The 19,983-nt window shown below is 42.9% G+C and overlaps 1 protein-coding gene across 1 annotated transcript in view; it reads left to right on the top strand.

The window, feature by feature from the left end:
* Nucleotides 1–492: 492 nt before the first annotated feature.
* Nucleotides 493–19,983, top strand: part of CENPI (centromere protein I) — a 33,059-nt gene continuing 13,568 nt past the window's right edge. The window contains exons 1-16 of the mRNA XM_074963102.1: nucleotides 493–621; nucleotides 1,517–1,889; nucleotides 2,302–2,439; nucleotides 4,530–4,648; nucleotides 5,324–5,431; nucleotides 7,061–7,109; nucleotides 7,549–7,595; nucleotides 10,461–10,550; nucleotides 12,581–12,709; nucleotides 13,002–13,166; nucleotides 13,440–13,560; nucleotides 17,043–17,134; nucleotides 17,468–17,585; nucleotides 17,677–17,741; nucleotides 18,338–18,435; nucleotides 19,385–19,520. Of these exons, the coding sequence (XP_074819203.1) occupies nucleotides 1,670–1,889; nucleotides 2,302–2,439; nucleotides 4,530–4,648; nucleotides 5,324–5,431; nucleotides 7,061–7,109; nucleotides 7,549–7,595; nucleotides 10,461–10,550; nucleotides 12,581–12,709; nucleotides 13,002–13,166; nucleotides 13,440–13,560; nucleotides 17,043–17,134; nucleotides 17,468–17,585; nucleotides 17,677–17,741; nucleotides 18,338–18,435; nucleotides 19,385–19,520 (1,695 nt within the window). The 5' untranslated portion in view covers nucleotides 493–621; nucleotides 1,517–1,669. The remainder of the gene's footprint in view (nucleotides 622–1,516; nucleotides 1,890–2,301; nucleotides 2,440–4,529; nucleotides 4,649–5,323; nucleotides 5,432–7,060; nucleotides 7,110–7,548; nucleotides 7,596–10,460; nucleotides 10,551–12,580; nucleotides 12,710–13,001; nucleotides 13,167–13,439; nucleotides 13,561–17,042; nucleotides 17,135–17,467; nucleotides 17,586–17,676; nucleotides 17,742–18,337; nucleotides 18,436–19,384; nucleotides 19,521–19,983) is intronic.

The raw sequence follows: 19,983 nt of genomic DNA, 5'->3' as shown, positions 1-19,983 counted from the left end.
AATCCGCACCCGAGGGCTCCGCACGCGTGCGCAATGATCACCTCCTCGCTCTCTCTGTTCCCTTACAATTGCGATCTGCGCATGCTTGGGGAGTGGCGCGGGGGTTTGAATTGATCGGACGGTTAAAAAAAAACCGGTACCAGTGGAGTCAGGTAAAGTGGGGGTGTTACCATGGCAGCGTGGGCAGCCACCTGAGGAAGTAGATAGTCGGGGGACAGGCGTGTTACCAGGGGGCCGGTCGGTGACCCTCTCCGTGCCCGGGGGGGTGAGGGAAGCAGGGGCTGACAGCTCTCGTGCAGGGCCCAAGGGCTTGCGGCGCAGAATAGCTGGGGACCTCGCGGTCCTGTCCAGGGTCGGGCTCTGAGCGCCGCTGGGGCCGGGGCAGCTCCGAGCAGCCCAGAGGCCTTTGGGTGCTCCATGCTGAGGGCCCTGCTGCAGGGGTGTGCTGCGGGGGCCGAGCGCCGAGCAGTGGCCGGGAGATGGGGAGCGCGAGGTGAGCGCCCGCGGAGCAGGGATCACTAGACGCGTGGGCGATGGCCAGGCTCCTGCCTGATTTGACTGCCCACGGTCCTGTTTCTGTCTCTGCACCGTTCTTTCCCCCTTCACTGGAAGTTCAGAACGGTGGGTTATTTAAAGGGGCCCTGTCAACTTGAACGTTTAAACGCTGATTAATTGTAGAATATATGTGCTATGTGTTATTAGATGCCTGTTTTTCTGCTCTGCTGCTGATGTATCTAAGAACCTTTCCAGCCAGGGGGAGTTTGGTGGGCTGGAGAGCCAACAATACCAAACTGCTCGTGCCTGGGGTAGAATAGTAATCCCCGGTGTTACTTCTGTGGTGGGCTAGCAAGCATTCTGCTTGGTGTTTTGGTTTGAGTGCTAGAGGAGAAAGTCAGACTGCAAGTACTAATCCATAGAAAAGAGACCGTGGTTGCAGCCTCCCCTGCTACTTAACTTCCCCTTGAAGGGAAAGCCAGAGAACAACAAGAGGCAGCTTAAGGCAAGTCCCTGCAGGACAGGGAGATAAAAAATATCAAGTCTCTGGCTGCGGCAAAATTGCACATTCTACCTTGTAGGGGGTCATAACTCACAAGTTGAGGGTCCTTGGGGTGGAAAGTTGCCCTCAATAAAACAGTGAAACTGACAGTGCACAAATGGTGCCAAATGCACAAAATAAACTGGAAAAATAATTTGATTATTTTTGCTAATGTTTTCAGTGTTATATCTTACAATTGTAAATGTCTTTCAGACGTTTAATTTTCAAGATGACATTTCCCTTTAAAAATCCCTACTTGTGAGCTTTCCTTCATCTTTCTCTGCTGGAGGGAAGAATTGGGCTTGTATGTACACACTGGATGGCCTGTGTATATAGGTACTCTTCTAACTGGATTATCTGACCTTTCTGGGGCACATGATGCTCTAAGTGGTTTACGGCAAGTCATAGTTACTTTACGCTGGATCCTTTAGTGGGTTTGCTGGAAAGGCTGTGGATAAACTGACTTTCATCTTCTTGCAGGCAAGTGGCTCTTTGATGTTCTTCAACTGCTGGGGGTATATCTGGCTGTGGGGCCTTGATTTATATTCTTGCCTCTTTGGGGGAAAGATTTGGAACCAGACTGGCAGATGAGTGAGTACTTAATTTGCCCTTCCCAGCTGGGAGACTGAAGGGATGCAGCAAAGAGAGAATGCCAAGAATCCAAAGCAGACTTTGCAGGTTCGCCATAGTAGCTTCTCTGCATGGCAAATAGGAGAAAGAACAACTGGCCCAAAGACTCTGGACTTGAAAAGTGCACAGAAACATGAGAAAGAGAAGCAGCAATCTGCCAGTGACCAGGCAGACAACAGCACACAAGACCATCTGGAGCAAGCTCTGACCTATTTTGAGAGAGGTAAGAGCAGTGATATGACTTGCTTCTGATATTGAAAAGGGCACTATCAACTTGAAATCTAGTCCATTTTTAAATGAGATTAAAATAGTTTCACATACAACTTGAGTCCATCTGGCTGTTTTTGTGGTTTTATAATCATTTTCCTATCTTGAGTCTCTTCTCCCCCCCCCCCCCCCCCCCCGCCGCAATTGCTTTGTAAAACACCCAGACAGAGAAAACAAACTATACAGAGGAACCATTAATGGGAGCTGTGGGTGGACAGCAGCTTTTGAAAACCAGGGTGTTTTCTCTTAAAGTGGTAAACTATGAGCAGAAGACAGATTTGGGGACAGAATGCATGTGGACATACACATTTCTCAGCAGGCTGATTACTAGGATGCACTTTAATCCCTAAATCTTTTTCTTCTTTTAGTTAAAGACTACATTCCACTGAAAAAGAATGAGGTTCTGCAGAAACACTTGGCTACTGTGGAAAACATTGCCCTGCAGAGAGGATTATCCCCAGAAGGACTTGATGTGTTGCTGAATGTTGCACTCAGTGGCCGCCTTGGTAAAACATTCAGAAATTGCTAGCATGTCCACTGTGAATGTGGGAGGGAAGGAAGACACCACTTTTTTACCATATCCATGGCTTTGAGAGAATATGTTATGATGGTTATTTTGTCATGGTTTGTCCCTTACTGTAAATTTACAGCATCCTTAAAGTTCTTTAATGTAAATTCTGAGTTCTTGCTAAAATAAGTGCAGCAAACTTAGTAGGGACAGGGAATGCTTCAGATAAAAATTGTAAATATATATAAAAAAATATTGGATTACTGCTTGTCTTCAAATTTTAAAAAATTACTGCTGTTTCACTTACTTTATAAAATCTCTTAAAGGCTTGTAGTCCCTAGAAACCTTTCTCTCCTCTTACATGCTGGGGATTGTTTGGGTTTCTTCTCCCTTGACATGCAACTGACATGACTGCTTATTTTTAGCTTCAACTTTTGCAGTGTCTCATAGGGACAAAGGAACGGAGTGTCAGTGCAGACTCGATAAGTGTGTTCTTCAAAATTACTGGCCACCATTTTGCTTTTAAATTGGTGATGAGCCAATGGATTTAAAACAAATAACAATCCTCTACCTCAAAAAACTAAAGATGCATGTTAGAGCGTGGAGGATATTTTTCTTCTGGTTATTACAACTTTAGTGGGTCCCTTTCTGTTGGCCTAAAAAAATTGGTTCTTTACAAAACTAAACTGACGTGCAACTGACAATCTCACATTTTACATGTAGATAACATTACAAATCATAAGTGAAATTTTAAACACTTAATTCAGTTCTCACTCTTACTCTGATATTTTTACTTTTCCCTTGTCCTGAGTAATCACGATAGACTAGTCAGTTTCACTTTCTAGCTCTGGTGTACTAGCACCATGTTGCAAATGCTGTAATGAATGCCATTCAGTATACTCTATTTGAAATTTTGAAAAGAGCTAGGGAAACATTTCTGTTGGTTTTATGTTTACAAAACTCAAATTTTAGTCCATATTTGACCTGCCAGGTTCATTTCAATTTTCCCTTATGTCAGACTGGCAGAGACCCTGGGGGGATTCGTCTTTCTCTGTAGCATGGGGCATAGGTCCCTTGCAGGTTTAAACTAGTGTAAATTATTAATTCTCTGTAACATTAAGTCTTTAAATCATGGTTTGAGGACTTCAGTAACTTAACCAGAGGTTAGGGGTCCATTACAGGAATGGGCAGGTGAGGTTCTGTGGCCTGCAAGGTGCAGGAGGTCAGACTACATGGGTCACAGTGGCCCTTCTGACCTTTAAAGTCTATGAGTTTAAAATAAGCACACTAGTGCTTTACATCATAGACCAGTATTGAATAGTGTTGGCTTGTAGTCCAAGTCCCTTTCGAGCACTGTCAAGCTACTGACTCGGACACTGTATGGCAACAAAAGAACAGCTGCTAATGCGTGTGTTTTGTATTATTTTCTTATGTTGTTTGTTCCTTAGTCAAATATTAGCTATAAAGAATTCATGTTACTTTTGCCTGACTCTAGTATTTAAATAGTGCTTAGTTCTTTAACTGTAGTCCTGGGGTGGTCCAATTTTATGTCTACTAGACAATAAATGTAGTTAGGATGAACTTGGAACTGGCTAATAATATAGGAAAATTAAGGTGGTGGTTTTAGCTTTCAGGCCACTTGGATTTATAATCTGAAATGGTTTCGGATACTCTGACCTTATGCTGATTCAAAGGAAATTCCTTTTTTTCCTTCAGCTCATACTTCCATAATACTCCAGGTATCTAGGCTAATAAAGGCAGTATGCACATCAACTGGCTGTATTTTTTTTCCTCTTAGTTATGCTACTGTAAATCCAGAGTAACTGCATTGAAGTTAATGGAGTTGCACGCCTGTAAAACTGGTGTGAGGAGAATCAGGTTCCTACTTTTTGACTATTAACCAGTCTTAAAGCTTTTTGTAAGAATTTTTTCCAGTAAGTCCTTGTTAAATTCTTTTTCCAGCCTGTGATAGCTGCAAATAGGTAAACAATCTGTCCCAGAAAGGACATAATGGTCTCACCTGCATATGACATGCCAAAGAACCTGGAACTTGAAGCAATGTCTCACTCTACATGGTCTCTTTTCTAGCTGATACAGTAAATAGTCGGATCTTGAAGTGCCTGATTCCAGCCTCAGTAATAGCAGAAAGTTCAGTGGTTTCAGCAGTATCCTGGCTCTGTGTTGGCAAATGCTCTGGCAGCACCCAGGTAACTTTACAAACACTTGTAGTAGTAATAGCTACTGGGGACAGATGATTCAGAGCAGGCTGCTTGTAGGAAGAGGAAATCCAGAGGCTTAATGTGCATAGTCATCCCATAGTTGGTACCCTTTAGCAAAACTGGCAGAGAAGCTTAGCACTGGAATAGCAGGTCTTTAACAGAGTTCTGTACTTTTGAGTTTCTTAGGGAAGCTACTTACATCAAGATGTTCAATATGCCTGTGGTGTCAAACATTTCCCCAAAATGCAGCAAGACATTCCTGCCTATCATGATAATTCAAGGTCTGAACAAAATATGGCCTCCAATAATCCTTGAAGGTGCATAGATTGAAGCCTTTGTCTTGGAATCCCATAAATCTGACTGGTCTGCATGGGAGACTAGTCAGAGCAGTCTAAATTCAAGTGATCAGTTCCCTAGAGGTTAGCATGTGCTCAAAAACAGGGCACTTTTTTCATTCTAAGTTTAGTGTTTACTGCTCTCCCAAGCTTTAACACCATTACAAAGAGATTGGCTATACCAAACTGTTCAAAATGTTCCCTGGCTGCCTTGCTGATCTCAAGGAGGGTGTACAACTTTAAATAAATCATCTGGAATGGGGTGGTGGTCAGTCTGTCTGGTCTTTTCCCTCATTTACTGCAGGGTGATTCTCTTGTTTCACTGCAGCTGCTCTTCTTAAGATGGCTGATTGCAATGTTTGACTTCATTGATCACAAAGAAAAGCTTCATGCACTCTACGGCTTCTTCTTCTGCTCCCTGCAAGATGAGAAGCTGGTAAGGAGAACAAGAGAATGTTCCTTTGGCTCTGAACGAATTTAGAGTGTTCACCTGAACTGTACGTCTCATTTATGCTGGTCTGGAGTAACTAGAGTGGAGCCCTTTCCTCTAGTGCTGGAGTATGTTTATAGTAGAGTGACTGGCCCTCTTCACTCTGCTTTTTTCCAATGATTCCAAAATTTCTTCTGAACCTAGGACACCCAGCATGGAAGTTCAACATAAGATTACTCTAGTTTGGGCACCTACAGCAAGGTTGTGTAAATGATTATCCAGGACTTCATGCTCTGTAACAAGAGCAGAGTGACAGTGAATGCTATCTCAGTTCCCAAGAGACAGTGTGACACTGCAGTGTCTAGCATTGCCTTTAATGTCAGACAGCGAACAGGTAAAACCTCCACGTCCCAGGATGGAACTGACAGCACACCTTAGGCAAAAAAAGAGCCTTTTAAAGCAATGCTTATTTAATAAACAGAATCCAAATGCCATTTCACCTAAGATAAATATAACTTAAGTGGGAATCAGGCAGTCATGACTTTTTTATATGGTAGTTACAGAAGTATTTTATGGTCACCACCCATTGTTTCATGTCGGGAAGGTGTGAAATACTGATCTCTTCAGAACTGTACTTGGGGTCAGAAAAGCATGTAACGTTTTCATATGTTGCCCTCTGGGACTGTTAGAAAACATCAAACAAATGAAGATACATAGAGTTCTATAGAAATTATGCTAGAAACCTATAGAATTTGAGAGAATGAGGCCATTTCTGTAGAATTTTTTAATGGACATATGGAATACTCTAGCAGGAGCGTCATTCTATTTCTGTAGGGTTTTTAAAAATATAGTGAGTATTTTCTATTAAATCCTATAGGTATTTTCCATGAGAGAGCAGACACATTAATTGCTGTTCATTGTGAAAAGTCCTGCATGATGTGTCTGTTGTTTAAAATGTACTGCAGTACAGTAGACTTATATCCTCTTTGGTGTATTTCCTGCAGTATGTTTGGCTGGTCTTGCTCAGCTTCGCTTGTGACCTCTGCTGAAAATTGGATTCCTACAACTGAATTCCTACCCTTTAGGAATAGGTCAGTTGAAAGTGCAGCAAAGATTAATATCTGGCACAGAGAAATCAATGCCAGACCCCCAATGCATTTGCCTCAATTATAAGCGCTGATAAAAGAAGCTGTTTTTGATACAACTGTGAGCTGGTTTAGTGTACATTAATTCATGTCCTTTTGCTCACCAACTTCTGAATTGATTAGCCCTCATTTGAGAAACAAGGGCCATCTCCCAAATGGACCCTGACTGAACAGCTTCACCAAGGAATGTGCATAATGGTGTCAAATGAAACTATTGGCATACGCATTGGTTGTCAGTTCTAATGCAGAACTGTACTGGCACTGTATACATATGACAGCAAGAACTTCTTCCTGAGGAATCTGGTGCATGTTCTGCATCCTGGGAACTGATTGAAGCACTTCAACCTCAGTATCGCAGCAGGATCCTGAGGAGATTTACTTCAGTATGAGATACCAGCCTGTTAGTTGTGTCCAATGGAAGTAGTTTCTGAATTTAGCCTATTAACCATCCTGATGAATCAGATTGCTTACTGATCCTTTTTCTCTGCAGTGCCCCTATGTTTGTCATCTACTGTATCTGCTGACCAGAAGAGAGAGCGGTGAGTCTATTCCGTCAGCATCCTGACTGCTCCTATGGCTCCAGTTGATTTGGTCATACAGAACATAAATATGCATTGACCATCCATTTGTGTGATACAGGGCTGGTTTCAGGTGCTCAGAAAAGTGATGACCATTATCTTCCCCAGTGCTTTCTTCCTGCAGTGCTAACATGATGGCTTCAAAAATTCATCAATTTTAAGACCAGAAAGGACTCATTATACTCTTTTAGGCTGACTTGCATAACAGGCCAAAAACCCTTGACCAGTAATTTCTGCATAAAGCTGATGATTGGTCTGTCTATTCCTGCTGTTTCTGCCCTTTTCCATATGTAGTTTGATCTGTTTTGGTGTATTGGCCAAGAGGCTTCTCGTTTGTACCGAAATGTCTGATATGTTATATTCTACCCATAATGTTCTTACTTGTTTTTTCTTTTCACAGTTAAGCCTTTTCGCGTGAGGAGACTGGTAGATCTACAGGCAAAGATGGTGAGTCACTAGAAATCCTGAAACAAGTAAGCAAGGTAACTGGAATTAGGCTTACAACTCTTATGGTTAATGTTTTCACAGGAATGGCAGATATCATTGCAAAGGATGAGGTGGTTAGACTTCAGAACAGTAGCTTCCAGCCTTTTTGGAATGCCAGGGTTTGCACACACAGCTTGCCATTTAGCACAAGGGCTGTTCCAAACCTGCACACATCCCTAATTTGGACTTTGTGTCCCTTCCAAGCACCCACACAATGACACTTACAAAAAAGTTACAAAAATTACACATTTTACAGCTAGAGAAGATAAAATTAAACAAATTTGAAAGCGATCTCTTAGCTTCCCTTTTCCTTTCCTGCACTCCCTCTTTTATCTTCCACTCTCCTGTTCACTTCATATTTCTTATACTTCTGTAGCACTATCTGCCCACTGTTTTGATATTCTTGGATATCTCCATTATATGAAAGGGAAACTGAGGCACAAATGCTGTGACCGGCTCATGGTACCCATGTCAGTATCAGAGCTAGGAATAAAACCTGGGATGTTGATGCCAGGTCACTTCTTCTAACCACCAGACTGCTTCTTCCAACCCATACTTTTATTCTCTATACCTTTTTCTTTCTGTTTGATCGGTTCTTTTTATGTTCTCTCTTTCCCTTTGCTGCCAATCCCCTGTCTGCCCTTCTCTAGGTGTCCTCCATTTCCTTGTCTTCTCTTCCCTTCTCTTGCATCTATACTCAATCTTGGACAGCATTTATTTTCCTTTGGTACTCTTATCCTTTGTTACCTACTCTTGCGTTAGACTCCCAACTGCAGCATCTTTTTGGTTATCCCAACATCTCTTTTTCCCCTTACTAGAAAGGTAGTGGGAACCTGAACCCAGAGGGAGGAGCAGCTACTGCTCTTTCCCTACCTCCTACAGACAAACTGAGATTTTTAAAAGATCTACTAAGTGAGATCATGGATCATAAAACACACTGATGGCTAACAAGCTGTCCAACATAGTATTAGAATGCAGACACAGAATATAAATGATTTGGGAGAGAGCTTTAGTCTCTCCAACTATAACACTTCTGGGTTTTATTGACTCTGAAATGTTTCACATAGTGCAGGACATAGGGGGTGGAAAACTGAAAAATATGAAAGATACTCAACACTTGGATGTTGAGGACTCTCTCTCTCTCTCCCTTCTTCCACCCATCAAAGCTATTGCCATTAAAATAGCTGTCACCATCTTTATGTTGAATTCTCAGAATACAAAAATGCCAAGAAAATAATTTAACTTTTTAAAACCATCAAACTGTCCACTTTCAGCTATGCTGTTTTTTATTAGGATCTGGCAATGGCAGGAAGCAAATAACTTGGGGCTCTGCTGCTGAAGTTTTTGCAGAGAGGTTAATTAGGGCGGATGGCTTTCTGTTCGAAACTGCTCAAGGCCACTGAAGCATTAAAGACCAAGTCTCACTCTTTCTGTCATCTGATCAGCTTGGTATTAATCTTTCTGGATGGGATATTGAGCAGTTGGCAACTATTGAATTTTTGGAAAACAGACCGTTTTGGAGAGTGTTCAAAAGATGCGTACACTCATAGAGCAGCAGCCACCACCACCAAGTTCTGGGTCCTTGATTGACTTCTGTGGAAATGTCAGAGTATGAAGCTGTGGGTCTACAGGACTATTATACACCACTGAAACATGAGTGCTGGGGAGGCTGAAGAATACCAGTCTGAAGTCTTCTATTCTTGTCGTCTTCGTTGGCTGCTGCATATTAAGTGGCAGACAGGACAAGATCAGCAATGAGCATATTGGTAGCTGAACCCTTCCACCACCCTCGTCAGCATTGGTTCAGTCTTGCTGACTTTTTTGGTACGGACATACTATTGGGATGGAAGACGAACAAATTATGAAATGCATTTACCAAGGAATGTTGCTACCTGGCTAGCAATCACATGGGCACCAAAAATGTCTGTGGTGCAAAAAGATTGCCAATAATGGACATAGATTGAACATCCAGCTAGACAGTCTTAAGGACATAGCTAGATATGATCTCAATGGCATTTGATCTCCAGGAAGCCTGTCCCTTTGGGATTTGCCATGATGATGATTTGTGAAGGGTGCTTTTGAGACTTCATGACTGGAAATAAGTGCTTCTGGTATGATTGTTTTGAGGGAAAGAGTAGGCTACAAAATGTGGGGCTGTGGCTACATCCGGGTAATCTAGCTAAAGACATCTATCCCAGTAGGATTGGTATTATTCACAGAGGTCTTAAAATGGTGTTAAACTCCTGCAATTGTCAGTTTTTTCTTATCTGTGTGGCATAACTCCTCCCTCACCACCCCTTGGCTTAATGTCAATTTAATGTTTACATGGTACCTGTAACAATATCCTCTAAGATTATCTATCTTATATGTCTTACATATTGTACAGTAAGAACTCTTCCTGTAAGAGCTAGCTATTAATATATTTTACAAAATCAGTAGCACTTCAACAAGTTTAACTATATAATGCTATGTTCACTCCTCAGGTAATGAAGTGCAATTGGGGAGTATGGGTATCCCAGTAAAACCGCTTGCACGTGTATTTAGGTATTAGATATGATATACATTTTATACAGTATATTTGATTTATTAGTAGTCTTATCTCTGGCCATTTAAACTGTATCTTCTTTTCCCACCTGAACTTCCTTACTATTTCTAGCCCTCAGTAGAGATGTTCTTTTCTTCCTCCTTTTCCTCCCTCCTCAGTTGCACAATGCTACTTTGGACTGATTAATAACACACTACTGTGTAGACTTGCAGTATCAATTGGGTTTTCCTTGCTGTTTCTTATGGTGCACATTTTAACTCTCTCTCTTTTTTTTCTTCCAGGGAATGCAGCCTCACCTCCAGGCTCTGCTATCCCTGTATAAACTTTTCTGCCCTGAGCTGGTGTCTATAACTCTGCCTGCAAAGATAAAGGTGAGGAATGGAGTGACTCTCATGTGTCCGTGTTGGGATTAAAGTGTGTACTGTCCTTCCTACATAAGCAGCTTTGCTTCATAATTCAGTGGTGAAAGAATAATTCTGTACCCTCTCTCCACTCAGTAAAATGAAACCATTAGTTTTCAATGGAATTTCTACCATTTATTTATACTGAAATGAGAAGACCTATAAAACAATTCAGCAGAGAAGGGCACATAGCAAGCAGGTGTAACCGTGTCCTTACTCTCATCTTCCCTTGCCTGTTTCCCTCCTATTGTTGTACTCTTTTTATGTCTTGTACATTTGATCATAAGCGCTGTGGCGGAAGGTAATATCTTCCTATGAGTTTGCTGGGCATTGTCCAAACACCTTTTGGGTGCTGCTGCAGCACAATAATAATAATGGAAGACACCAGTCAGAGTAAACATTAGATCAGGGGTTCTCAAACTTCATTGTGCCGTGACCCCCTTCTGACAACAAAAATTACTACATGACCCCAAGATGGGGGACTAAAACCTGAGCCCCCCTGAGCCCCACTACCCCAGGTGGGGGGGCCAAAGCCTGAGCCCCACCACCCCAGGGAGAGGAAAAGCCAAAGCCCAAGGGCTTCAGCCCCAGACCGGGGGGGGCCTGTAACCTGAGCCCCGCCGCCCAGGGCTGAAGCCCTCGGGTTTCAGCTTTGGCTACTCACGGTGGGGCTCGGGCTTCAGCCCTGGGCCCCAGGAAGTCTAAGTAAACCCTGGAGACCCCATTAAAATGGTGTTGCAACCCACTTTGGGGCCCTGACCCACAGTGAAAGTTTTAGCTATATGAAAAGTAATGGTGGGGAAGATGACAATGTGTTCTGAGATGGGTTTGGGGGAGTTTCAAGGTAGGAACAGACTGGATGGCTTTATTTTCATAAATGTTTGTGTGCTGTGTACGCAGCAAGGTATTTGGTGAAGTTAAGATATGTACACTGACTATCTTATTTTTATGCTTAATACTATACAAAGACCGCCAAGAACTCTGCAGCAAACAAAACCTACAGTTTGCAGCAAGGCTGCCTGGTTTTTCTGGCACTCCAGTGAGGCAGATTTGTCCAGGTCTAAAAATTGAGGCTTTTACTGACTACAGTATGAAAGCAAGTTACACAATCAGTCAAGTTTTCCTTGTGGCATTTGTTTTAATGTTCATTTCAGATTATTTTACGTTGCCCCAAATTTGCAGTTTTCATTGTGCTGCAGATTTATCGGTGGGAGTAGATAGAACTTTTGGTACCCACACATGCATTGGAGATAGATATTTCCAGGCTTAGGCCAGTTCACCTCATAAATTTTTTTAAATCTATTTTAGTTAAATTGGTTCATAAGGCAACTTTAGAGTTGCCACGTTGGGGGTTTGGGGGCTTGCATTAATTAAGGGTTATGATTTAAAAACTGATTGTAACTTCAGTGGCGCAGACTTTGTTCAGATAAAGACTTATGCTGGCAATTTTGCATTTGGTTTGTATTTCAAAAGTTTTCTTCACAGCCATGATATCTAGAAACTTAATCCAATGTTCAATGAAAGCTGTGATTACCCAGTTCTCTTCTATGGTAGATCTCACTGCTGTTTGAATGCATGGGATCTTCACTATAAACACACACACATACCTGGGCAGGTTTTATTTAATACATGAAATACTTTAGATCCAGTCTTTATGAATGGACAGCATATCGGCATCAAGATCCTAAAATAGATGCAAATTCCCATGCTTTTGAGATCCCGGGGACTTTTTTTCCTTCTCTTTTAGAGAGAGGTCATATGCCTTGAAAATTACTTACACATCTTTCAGATTGTAGTTAAAGGATAATGAGTCCAGAGAAATAAAAGGTGTACTGTACTGTGACAGAGAAACATAGCACCTTTAGGACTGTCAAGCGCAGTCCTTACAATAGAGCACATAAATGTCACTGTAGTGACATGTATCAAATCGGCAATTGATTTTTCTGTCACTCTGCCTTAGAGTTTGGCCTCACACATAGGTGTCTGGATTGTGTTTTCAGACCTACTTCAAGAACTCAGAAAGCCTGTGGAAGGCAGCAATCAACACCATAAGGCGAAGAAATCAGGGAACGTCTCCAACATCCCAGCAACTGATTCTAGGCACATGTCACCCTCAGTCCCGGAAAAGAGTAAGTTATGAGAATTTATGTTAATCCTAGACAATGCCAAGCATGCTGAATTGTGGAAAGGAGCTGGGGTCTGGATAGACATTGGGGAAGGTAGTGTAACTTAATGGGAAACTCTGCCTTTATATTGCAAGTCTGGGATATGATTCACAGGATAGCACTTCGCAGGATAGCGAGTGAGTGAGTGATTCCCAGTTTGGGCTAATATTGGTTGTCTTGTTTATAGTGTGTTTATCTGACTGCACTGAAATCCTGTTTGCTACTATTCATTTTGGTTTCCTGTTTCTCTCTCCAGAAATGGAATACCCAGTTGATTTTGCCTGCATGCAGCACCAACACGAACAATCCAACTAGGAGCAAGGAGATCAACCATGCTGACATCCTCAGTCACAGTGAATCTTTCCCAGTGGAACAGCTACACACCTTCTCCCAGCTCTTACAGAACATCCACCGCCTAGAGGTGAGTGTCATGAAGGCCTCAGCATGAGCATGTGTGATCTTAAAGGTGACCCAGGGATATATATATATATATCAACAACCTATTTATTGGGGAATAGGTGCACATGTTCTCCATCTCCAAAGGGATATACTGTATTGGGGAGTGATATGAAAACCTGGAACCTGTGTGTATTCCCTGGTGGAAAGAGTTTGGACTACTCTGATAGTGTCAGCTTTGTTTTGGCACCTTTCAGAAGCAGACATTCAATAGCTGGTTGTCCTGTTTCTCTTGCAGTTTCCTTCCCAGATGGGCTCAGTGCTAAGGAACTCCTTGCTGCTTCACTACATTAATTGTGTCAAAGATGAATCTATCTACTTGAGGCTCTACTATTGGATGGGCCAGACTCTTCAAGAAGGTAAGAACTTAAAATTACCAGGTATGGTGAGGAGGAAAAAGGATATCTTTGAGGCTGTAATGGTACTTAGCTGTACAGGCATATGTGATTGTTGTTCTACTGGTACATAAAAATATCTGAGATGACAGCATTGACTTTAACAGTACCCATCCGGGGAAGGGGGGTTTGTATTCATAGAATCATAGAATATCAGAGTTGGAAGGGACCTCAGGAGGTCATCTAGTCCAACCCCCTGCTCAAAGCAGGACCGATCCCCGACTAAATCATCCCAGCCAGGGCTCTGTCAAACCTGACCTTAAAAACTTCTAGGGAAGGAGATTCCACCACCTCCCTAGGTAACACATTCCAGTGTTTCACCACCCTCATAGTGAAAGTTTTTCCTAATACCCAACCTAAATCTCCCCCACTGCAACTTGAGACCATTACTCCTTGTTCTGTCATCTGCTACCACTGAGAACAGTCTAGAGCCATCCTCTTTGGAACCCCCTTTCAGGTAGTTGAAAGCAGCTATCAAATCCCCCCTCATTCTTCTCTTCCACAGACTAAACATCCTCAGTTCCCTTAGCCTCTCCTCATAACTCATGTGTTCCAGTCCCCTAATCATTTTTGTTGCCCTCCGCTGGACTCTTTCCAATTTTTTCACATCCTTCTTGTAGTGTGGGGCCCAAAACTGGACACAGTACTCCAGATGAGGCCTAACCAATGTCGAATAGAGGGGAACGATCACGTCCCTCGATCTGCTGGCAATGCCCCTACTTATACATCACAAAATGCCATTGGTCTTCTTGGCAACAATCGCACACTGTTGACTCATATCCAACTTCTCGTCCACTGTAACCCCAGGTCCTTTTCTGCAGAACTGCTGCCAAGCCATTCGGTCCCTAGTCTGTAGCGGTGCATTGGATTCTTCCGTCCTAAGTGCAGGACTCTGCACTTGTCCTTGTTGAACCTCATCAGATTTCTTTTGGCCCAATCCTCCAATTTGTCTAGGTCCCTCTGTATCCTATCCCTACCCTCCAGCGTATCTACCACTCCTCCCAGTTTAGTGTCATCTGCAAACTTGTTGAGGGTGCAATTCACACCATCCTCCAGATCATTTCTGAAGATATTGAACAAAACTGGCCCCAGGACCGACCCCTGAGGCACTCCACTTGATACCGGCTGCCAACTAGACATGGAGCCATTGATCGCTACCCGTTGAGCCCGACAATCTAGCCAGCTTTCTATCCACCTTATAGTCCATTAATCCAACCCATACTTCTTTAACTTGTTGGCAAGAATACTGTGGGAGACCGTGTCAAAAGCTTTGCTAAAGTCAAGGAACAACACGTCCACTGCTTTCCCTTCATCCACAGAGCCAGTTATCTCGTCATAGAAGGCAATTAGATTAGTCAGGAATGACCTGCCCTCGGTGAATCCATGCTGACTGTTCCTGATCACTTTCCTCTCCTCTAAGTGCTTCAGAATTGATTCCTTGAAGACCTGCTCCATGATTTTTCCAGGGACTGAGGTGAGGCTGACTGGCCTGTAGTTCCCAGGATCCTCCTTTTTCAAAGATGGGCACTACATTAGCGTTGTTCCAGTCATCTTGGACCTCCCCCGATCGCCATGAGTTTTCAAAGATAATGGCCAATGGCTCTGCAATCACATCCGCCAACTCCTTTAGCACTCTCAGATGCAATGCATCCAGCCCCATGGACTTGTGCTCATCCAGCTTTTCTAAATAGTCCCAGACCACTTCTTTCTCCACAGAGGGCTGGTCACCTTCTCCCCATGCTGTGCTGCCCAGTGCAGCAGTCTGGGAGCTGACCTTGTTCGTGAAGAGAGAGGCAAAAAAAGCATTAGTACATTAGCTTTTTCCACATCCTCTGTCACTAGGTTGCCTCCCTCATTCAGTAAGGGGCCCACACTTTTTCCTTGACTTTCTTCTTGTTGCTAACATACCTGAAGAAACCCTCCTTGTTACTCTTAACATCTCTTGCTAGCTGCAACTCCAGGTCTGATTTGGCCTTTCTGATTTCACTCCTGCAAGCCCGAGCAATATTTTTATACTCGTTCCTGGTCATTTGTCCAATCTTCCACTTCTTGTAAGCTTCTTTTTTGTATTTAAGATCAGCAAGGATTTCACTGCTAAGCCAAGTTGGTTGCCTGCCATATTTACTATTCTTTCTACACATTGGGATGGTTTGTCTCTGTAACCTTAAGGATTCTTTAGAATACAGCCAGCTCTCCTGGACTCCTTTCCCCCTCATGTTATTCTCCCAGGGGATCTTGCCCATCAGTTCCCTGAGGGAGTCAAAGTCTGCTTTTCTGAAGTCCAGGGTCTGTATTCTGCTGCTCTCCTTTCTTCCTTGTGTTAGGATCCTGAACTCGACCATTTCACCACTGCCAGGTTCCCATCCACTTTTCCTTCCCCTACTAATTCTTCCCGGTTTGTGAGCAGCAGGTCAAGAAGAGCTCTGCCCCTAGTTGGTTCCTCCAGCACTTGCACCAGGAAATTGTCCCCTACATTTTCCAAAAACTTCCTGGATTGCCTGTGCACTGCTGTATTGCTCTTCCAGCAGATATCAGGGTGACTGAAGTCTCCCATGAAAACCAGGGCCTGCAATCTAGTAACTTCTGCGAGTTCCTGGAAGAAAGCCTCATCCTCCTGGTCTGGTGGTCTATAGTAGACTCCCACCACGACATCACCCTTGTTGCTCACACTTCTAAACTTAATCCAGAGACTCTCAGGTTTTTCTCCAGTTTCATACTTGAGCTCTGAGCAGTCATACTGCTCTCTTACACACAGTGCAACTGCCCCACCTTTTCTGCCCTTCCTGTCCTTCTTGAACAGCTTATATCCATCCATGACAGTACTCCAGTCATGTGAGTTATCCCACCAAGTCTCTGTTGTTCCAATCACATCATAATTCCTTGACTGTGCCAGGACTTCCAGTTCTCCCTACTTGTTTCCCAGGCTTTGCGCATTTGTATATAGGCACTTGAGGTAACCTGCTGATCACCCCTCTTTCTCAGTATGAGGCAGGAGCCCTCCCCTCTCACGCGCTCCTGCTCGTGCCTCCTCCCGGTATCCCACTTCCCCACTTACCTCAGGGCTTTGGTCTCCTTCCCCCGGTGAACCTAGTTTAAAGCCCTCCTCACTAGATTAGCCAGCCTGCTTGCGAAGATGCTCTTCCCTCTCTTCGTTAGGTGGAGCCCGTCTCTGCCTAGCACTCCTTCTTGGAACACCATCCCATGGTCAAAGAATCCAAAGCCTTCTCTCCGACACCACCTGCATAGCCATTCGTTGACTTCCACGATTCGATGGTCTCTACCCAGGCCTTTTCCTTCCACGGGGAGGATGGATGAGAACACCACTTGTACCTCAAACTCCTTTATCCTTCTTCCCAGAGCCACGTAGTCCGCAGTGATTCTGTTTCTGGTTGTTGCATCCTTGTCTGTACTGCTTGTACTCTGTTTCTTTATTCCCTCTGGTTTAGAATGCACTTGGTATAAGCTTGATAACCAGCAGTATGAAGAAGAGTTCAAGGACTTCCTGGATATCGTCTACAAGACGGAGTGTTTCTTGCAGGTAAGCACCTACTTAATGAAGCCCTGTACTCAATTAAGCCTTTTGCTTAGGATGTATTTGTGGCTTATCCATTTCCTGTGGGATGCCTTTAAAGATTACAATCTTAGAAACAGCAATAAGAGATTAGCAAAAATGCGTTTGAAGGGCAAGTCCAGGTTGCTGAACTGTCTCCTCTTTCTGGAGAATGATAATTTGGGAAGCTGCAGTCATTAGCTGACGGATTGCATGAGGGAGGGTCTCTGCCCTTCTCTAGTAAATTGTGGCGGGGAATTGGAAAAGGGAAGGGATTGTGATGAATTTTTTTTTTGAAGGTTTTAATCTTGTACCCTTCAGGAGGGGTTCTCTTCCTGTGAAGAATTCTTGTATAAGAGCCTTCCCCTCTGGGATGGTTTCTGCTGTCGATCGCAAATCCTCAGGCTGGTGAGCTGGATCCCCCTCAGCAGCTTCTCCGGTATGTAGTCTAGACTATGATCTTGGACTATATCTGGTCTGTCTGGATGGGATTCTTCCACAGATATTTGACTTCTCTTCTCTGTTTTCAGAAATAAAACCACATCTTTGTGAACCTCTGGCACAGCTTTTTTTCACATCATCACTTTATTTTAAGGTAATTCAAGGACATTATATTGGTCACATGCAGATTTAGTTGGTATTGCTGTTCCCACTAGGGGAAGTAGGTGAAGCAATCTACAGACAGTAAAATGGGCTTCCCAGTTTGGTGCTGGATCTGGGCCTGTCCAGCATGGGTCCTCTCCAGTTTACAGAGAGGGTTAAAATGTATAGTGGGGAGGTAACTATTTTAGGAAGCCCCCTAGCCCTTTTCTTTTTTTTTTAATTATTTTTAATTAAGCAATTCCAACTGGAAATAAGGCACGGTGTTTGAATTGGAAATACAAATATATTTTGCACCCACCATGATGCTGATTTAGGCTGGTATAATCAAGCAAGACCGCTTTTCTTTTGTTTCATCGTTTCAGCCTGAGTTCTGTGTCCCTGCACTTGTTACACCCTTTGTTAATCTCCCTGCCTTGAGTGCAGGTGTCCTACATGGAGATTTCAGCTAGCTCTCTGTCTTTCTCATAGTCCTGATGATAAACTGTCTGAAACCTTCACAGTCTACTTTGAAAATGATGGCCTATTTTTATTTAGCATTCAGACATTCCTCTACAATGTACATAATCCGCTGCTTTTTCCCTCTTGCAGTGTAGTGTTCTTGAAAGTCTGAAGGAGCTGTTGCAGAACTGGCTGAATTGGCATGTAATGCAGTTGGATATGGAGTCTGATCCTAAAATCAGTCCTTTGTAAGTTCATCTGAATTGCACACCATGCAGTATTTGTGTGTGGTGTTCATGAAAATATCCTGTTTTTATTCCCCACCACAAATGCTGACTAGAGAGTCAGAAAATGCTTTACTGCTTCTGTGAAAATTAGCTTAGTTGTGAATCCTGTTCTTTATTTTATTTTTAATTTATTGCAATCACTTCTATTAAGGTTGCTATGGTTTATTCATATCTTGTATCTTGCAGTAATGTCATTAAAAGTACATATCTTAATGTTTTGCATGTCTTTTCAGCAATGTAGTACTCAAAGTAGAATGAATGTACCAATAGCATGAACCACACTTACAGCATTTTATTAAGGGAGTTCCGGGGTATGGCTGGATAGCCTCTGCATAATCCTTGTGTTCCCCAAGTCAAAATTCCTTTTTCACTCATTTCTACTTGACACAAACAGTATTTTCTAGGCTTAGAAAAGAACAATCATCTGCCTAGGTTCTCATACCCAACTCTTCATCATAGTATCTGAAATTTAATTCATATCCCTTCCTTTCTGACTTATGAGCGCTTTTTAAATTGTCGAAATGTAAATATCCCAACTTATCTTAGACCACAAAGCAGGCAGGTTGGGGTTAGTTTTTGTCAATCCAGGCTTGAGGCTGTAATACTGAAGCAGTGATGCAAAAAGCTATGTTAGTAAAAATACTAACATTGAGAACGTACAGGCCCAAAAGTCAGCAAATTGAAGTCAAGAGCCCTCCAGCAATGAAGACGTGGCCATATTTTGTGTAGTATTTTGGATAACTCTGTTCTGTTTAATTTTGTGAATGTATCCAAGTTAATGTTGCTGACTTCAACACTGAGGGTGGGGAAACCTAGAGTTCTCTTGTCATTCTGCTTAACTCTGTTCTGTATTTTAAAGCTGACGAGTTGTGTTAACATTGTCTGTCTGTTTCTCCGACTGCTGTTGTAGGAACACCACTCTTTCTGGACTGGTGAACTCTGTGGCTGAGCTGATCCACTTTGTAGGGTGGATCTCCACTGTAGCACTGCGCTTGGAGAACAATGCTACTTTCTTGCTGTACTTTATTTTGGATTTCTATGAGACAGTATGTATATCCCATTACACTTAGCATTTTAAGATGTCCCACTTCTCTAAGAGCAGTTTCCACTCATTGTGCAAGAGCATAATGTATCCTTCCTTGTAGTAATTTTTAGATGTTATGCTTGATTAAGTGCTAGAGCCTTCTAATTGCTGGACAGGTCCACTAGTCATAGATGATAGCTTCTGCATCCAAGTTTAAGGCCAGAAGGGACTACCAGATCGTCTAGTCTGACCTGCACATTTCAGGCCACTAAACTCAACCCAGTTTACCCCAAATTTAGTCTAATCTAGATTTTTTTTTTTTTTTTTTTTTTACTCCAGTACTTCAGTCCTCTGGAGACGAAATTGTGTGCCACAGACAGAGAATAGGGGGGACCAAGAGGTACTAATGCCCAGGGTCTCTGTATTTGCACGGAATTGAGTAGGTGGGAGATGACCAGATGATCCTATCAAGCCCCATGTTCCCA

This window comes from Natator depressus, chromosome 9 (assembly GCF_965152275.1).
Source record: "Natator depressus isolate rNatDep1 chromosome 9, rNatDep2.hap1, whole genome shotgun sequence".
Lineage (NCBI taxonomy): Eukaryota > Metazoa > Chordata > Testudines > Cheloniidae > Natator > Natator depressus.
The sequence above is the reverse complement of the archived record's forward strand: the minus strand, read 5'-3'. Positions and strand labels throughout refer to the sequence as shown.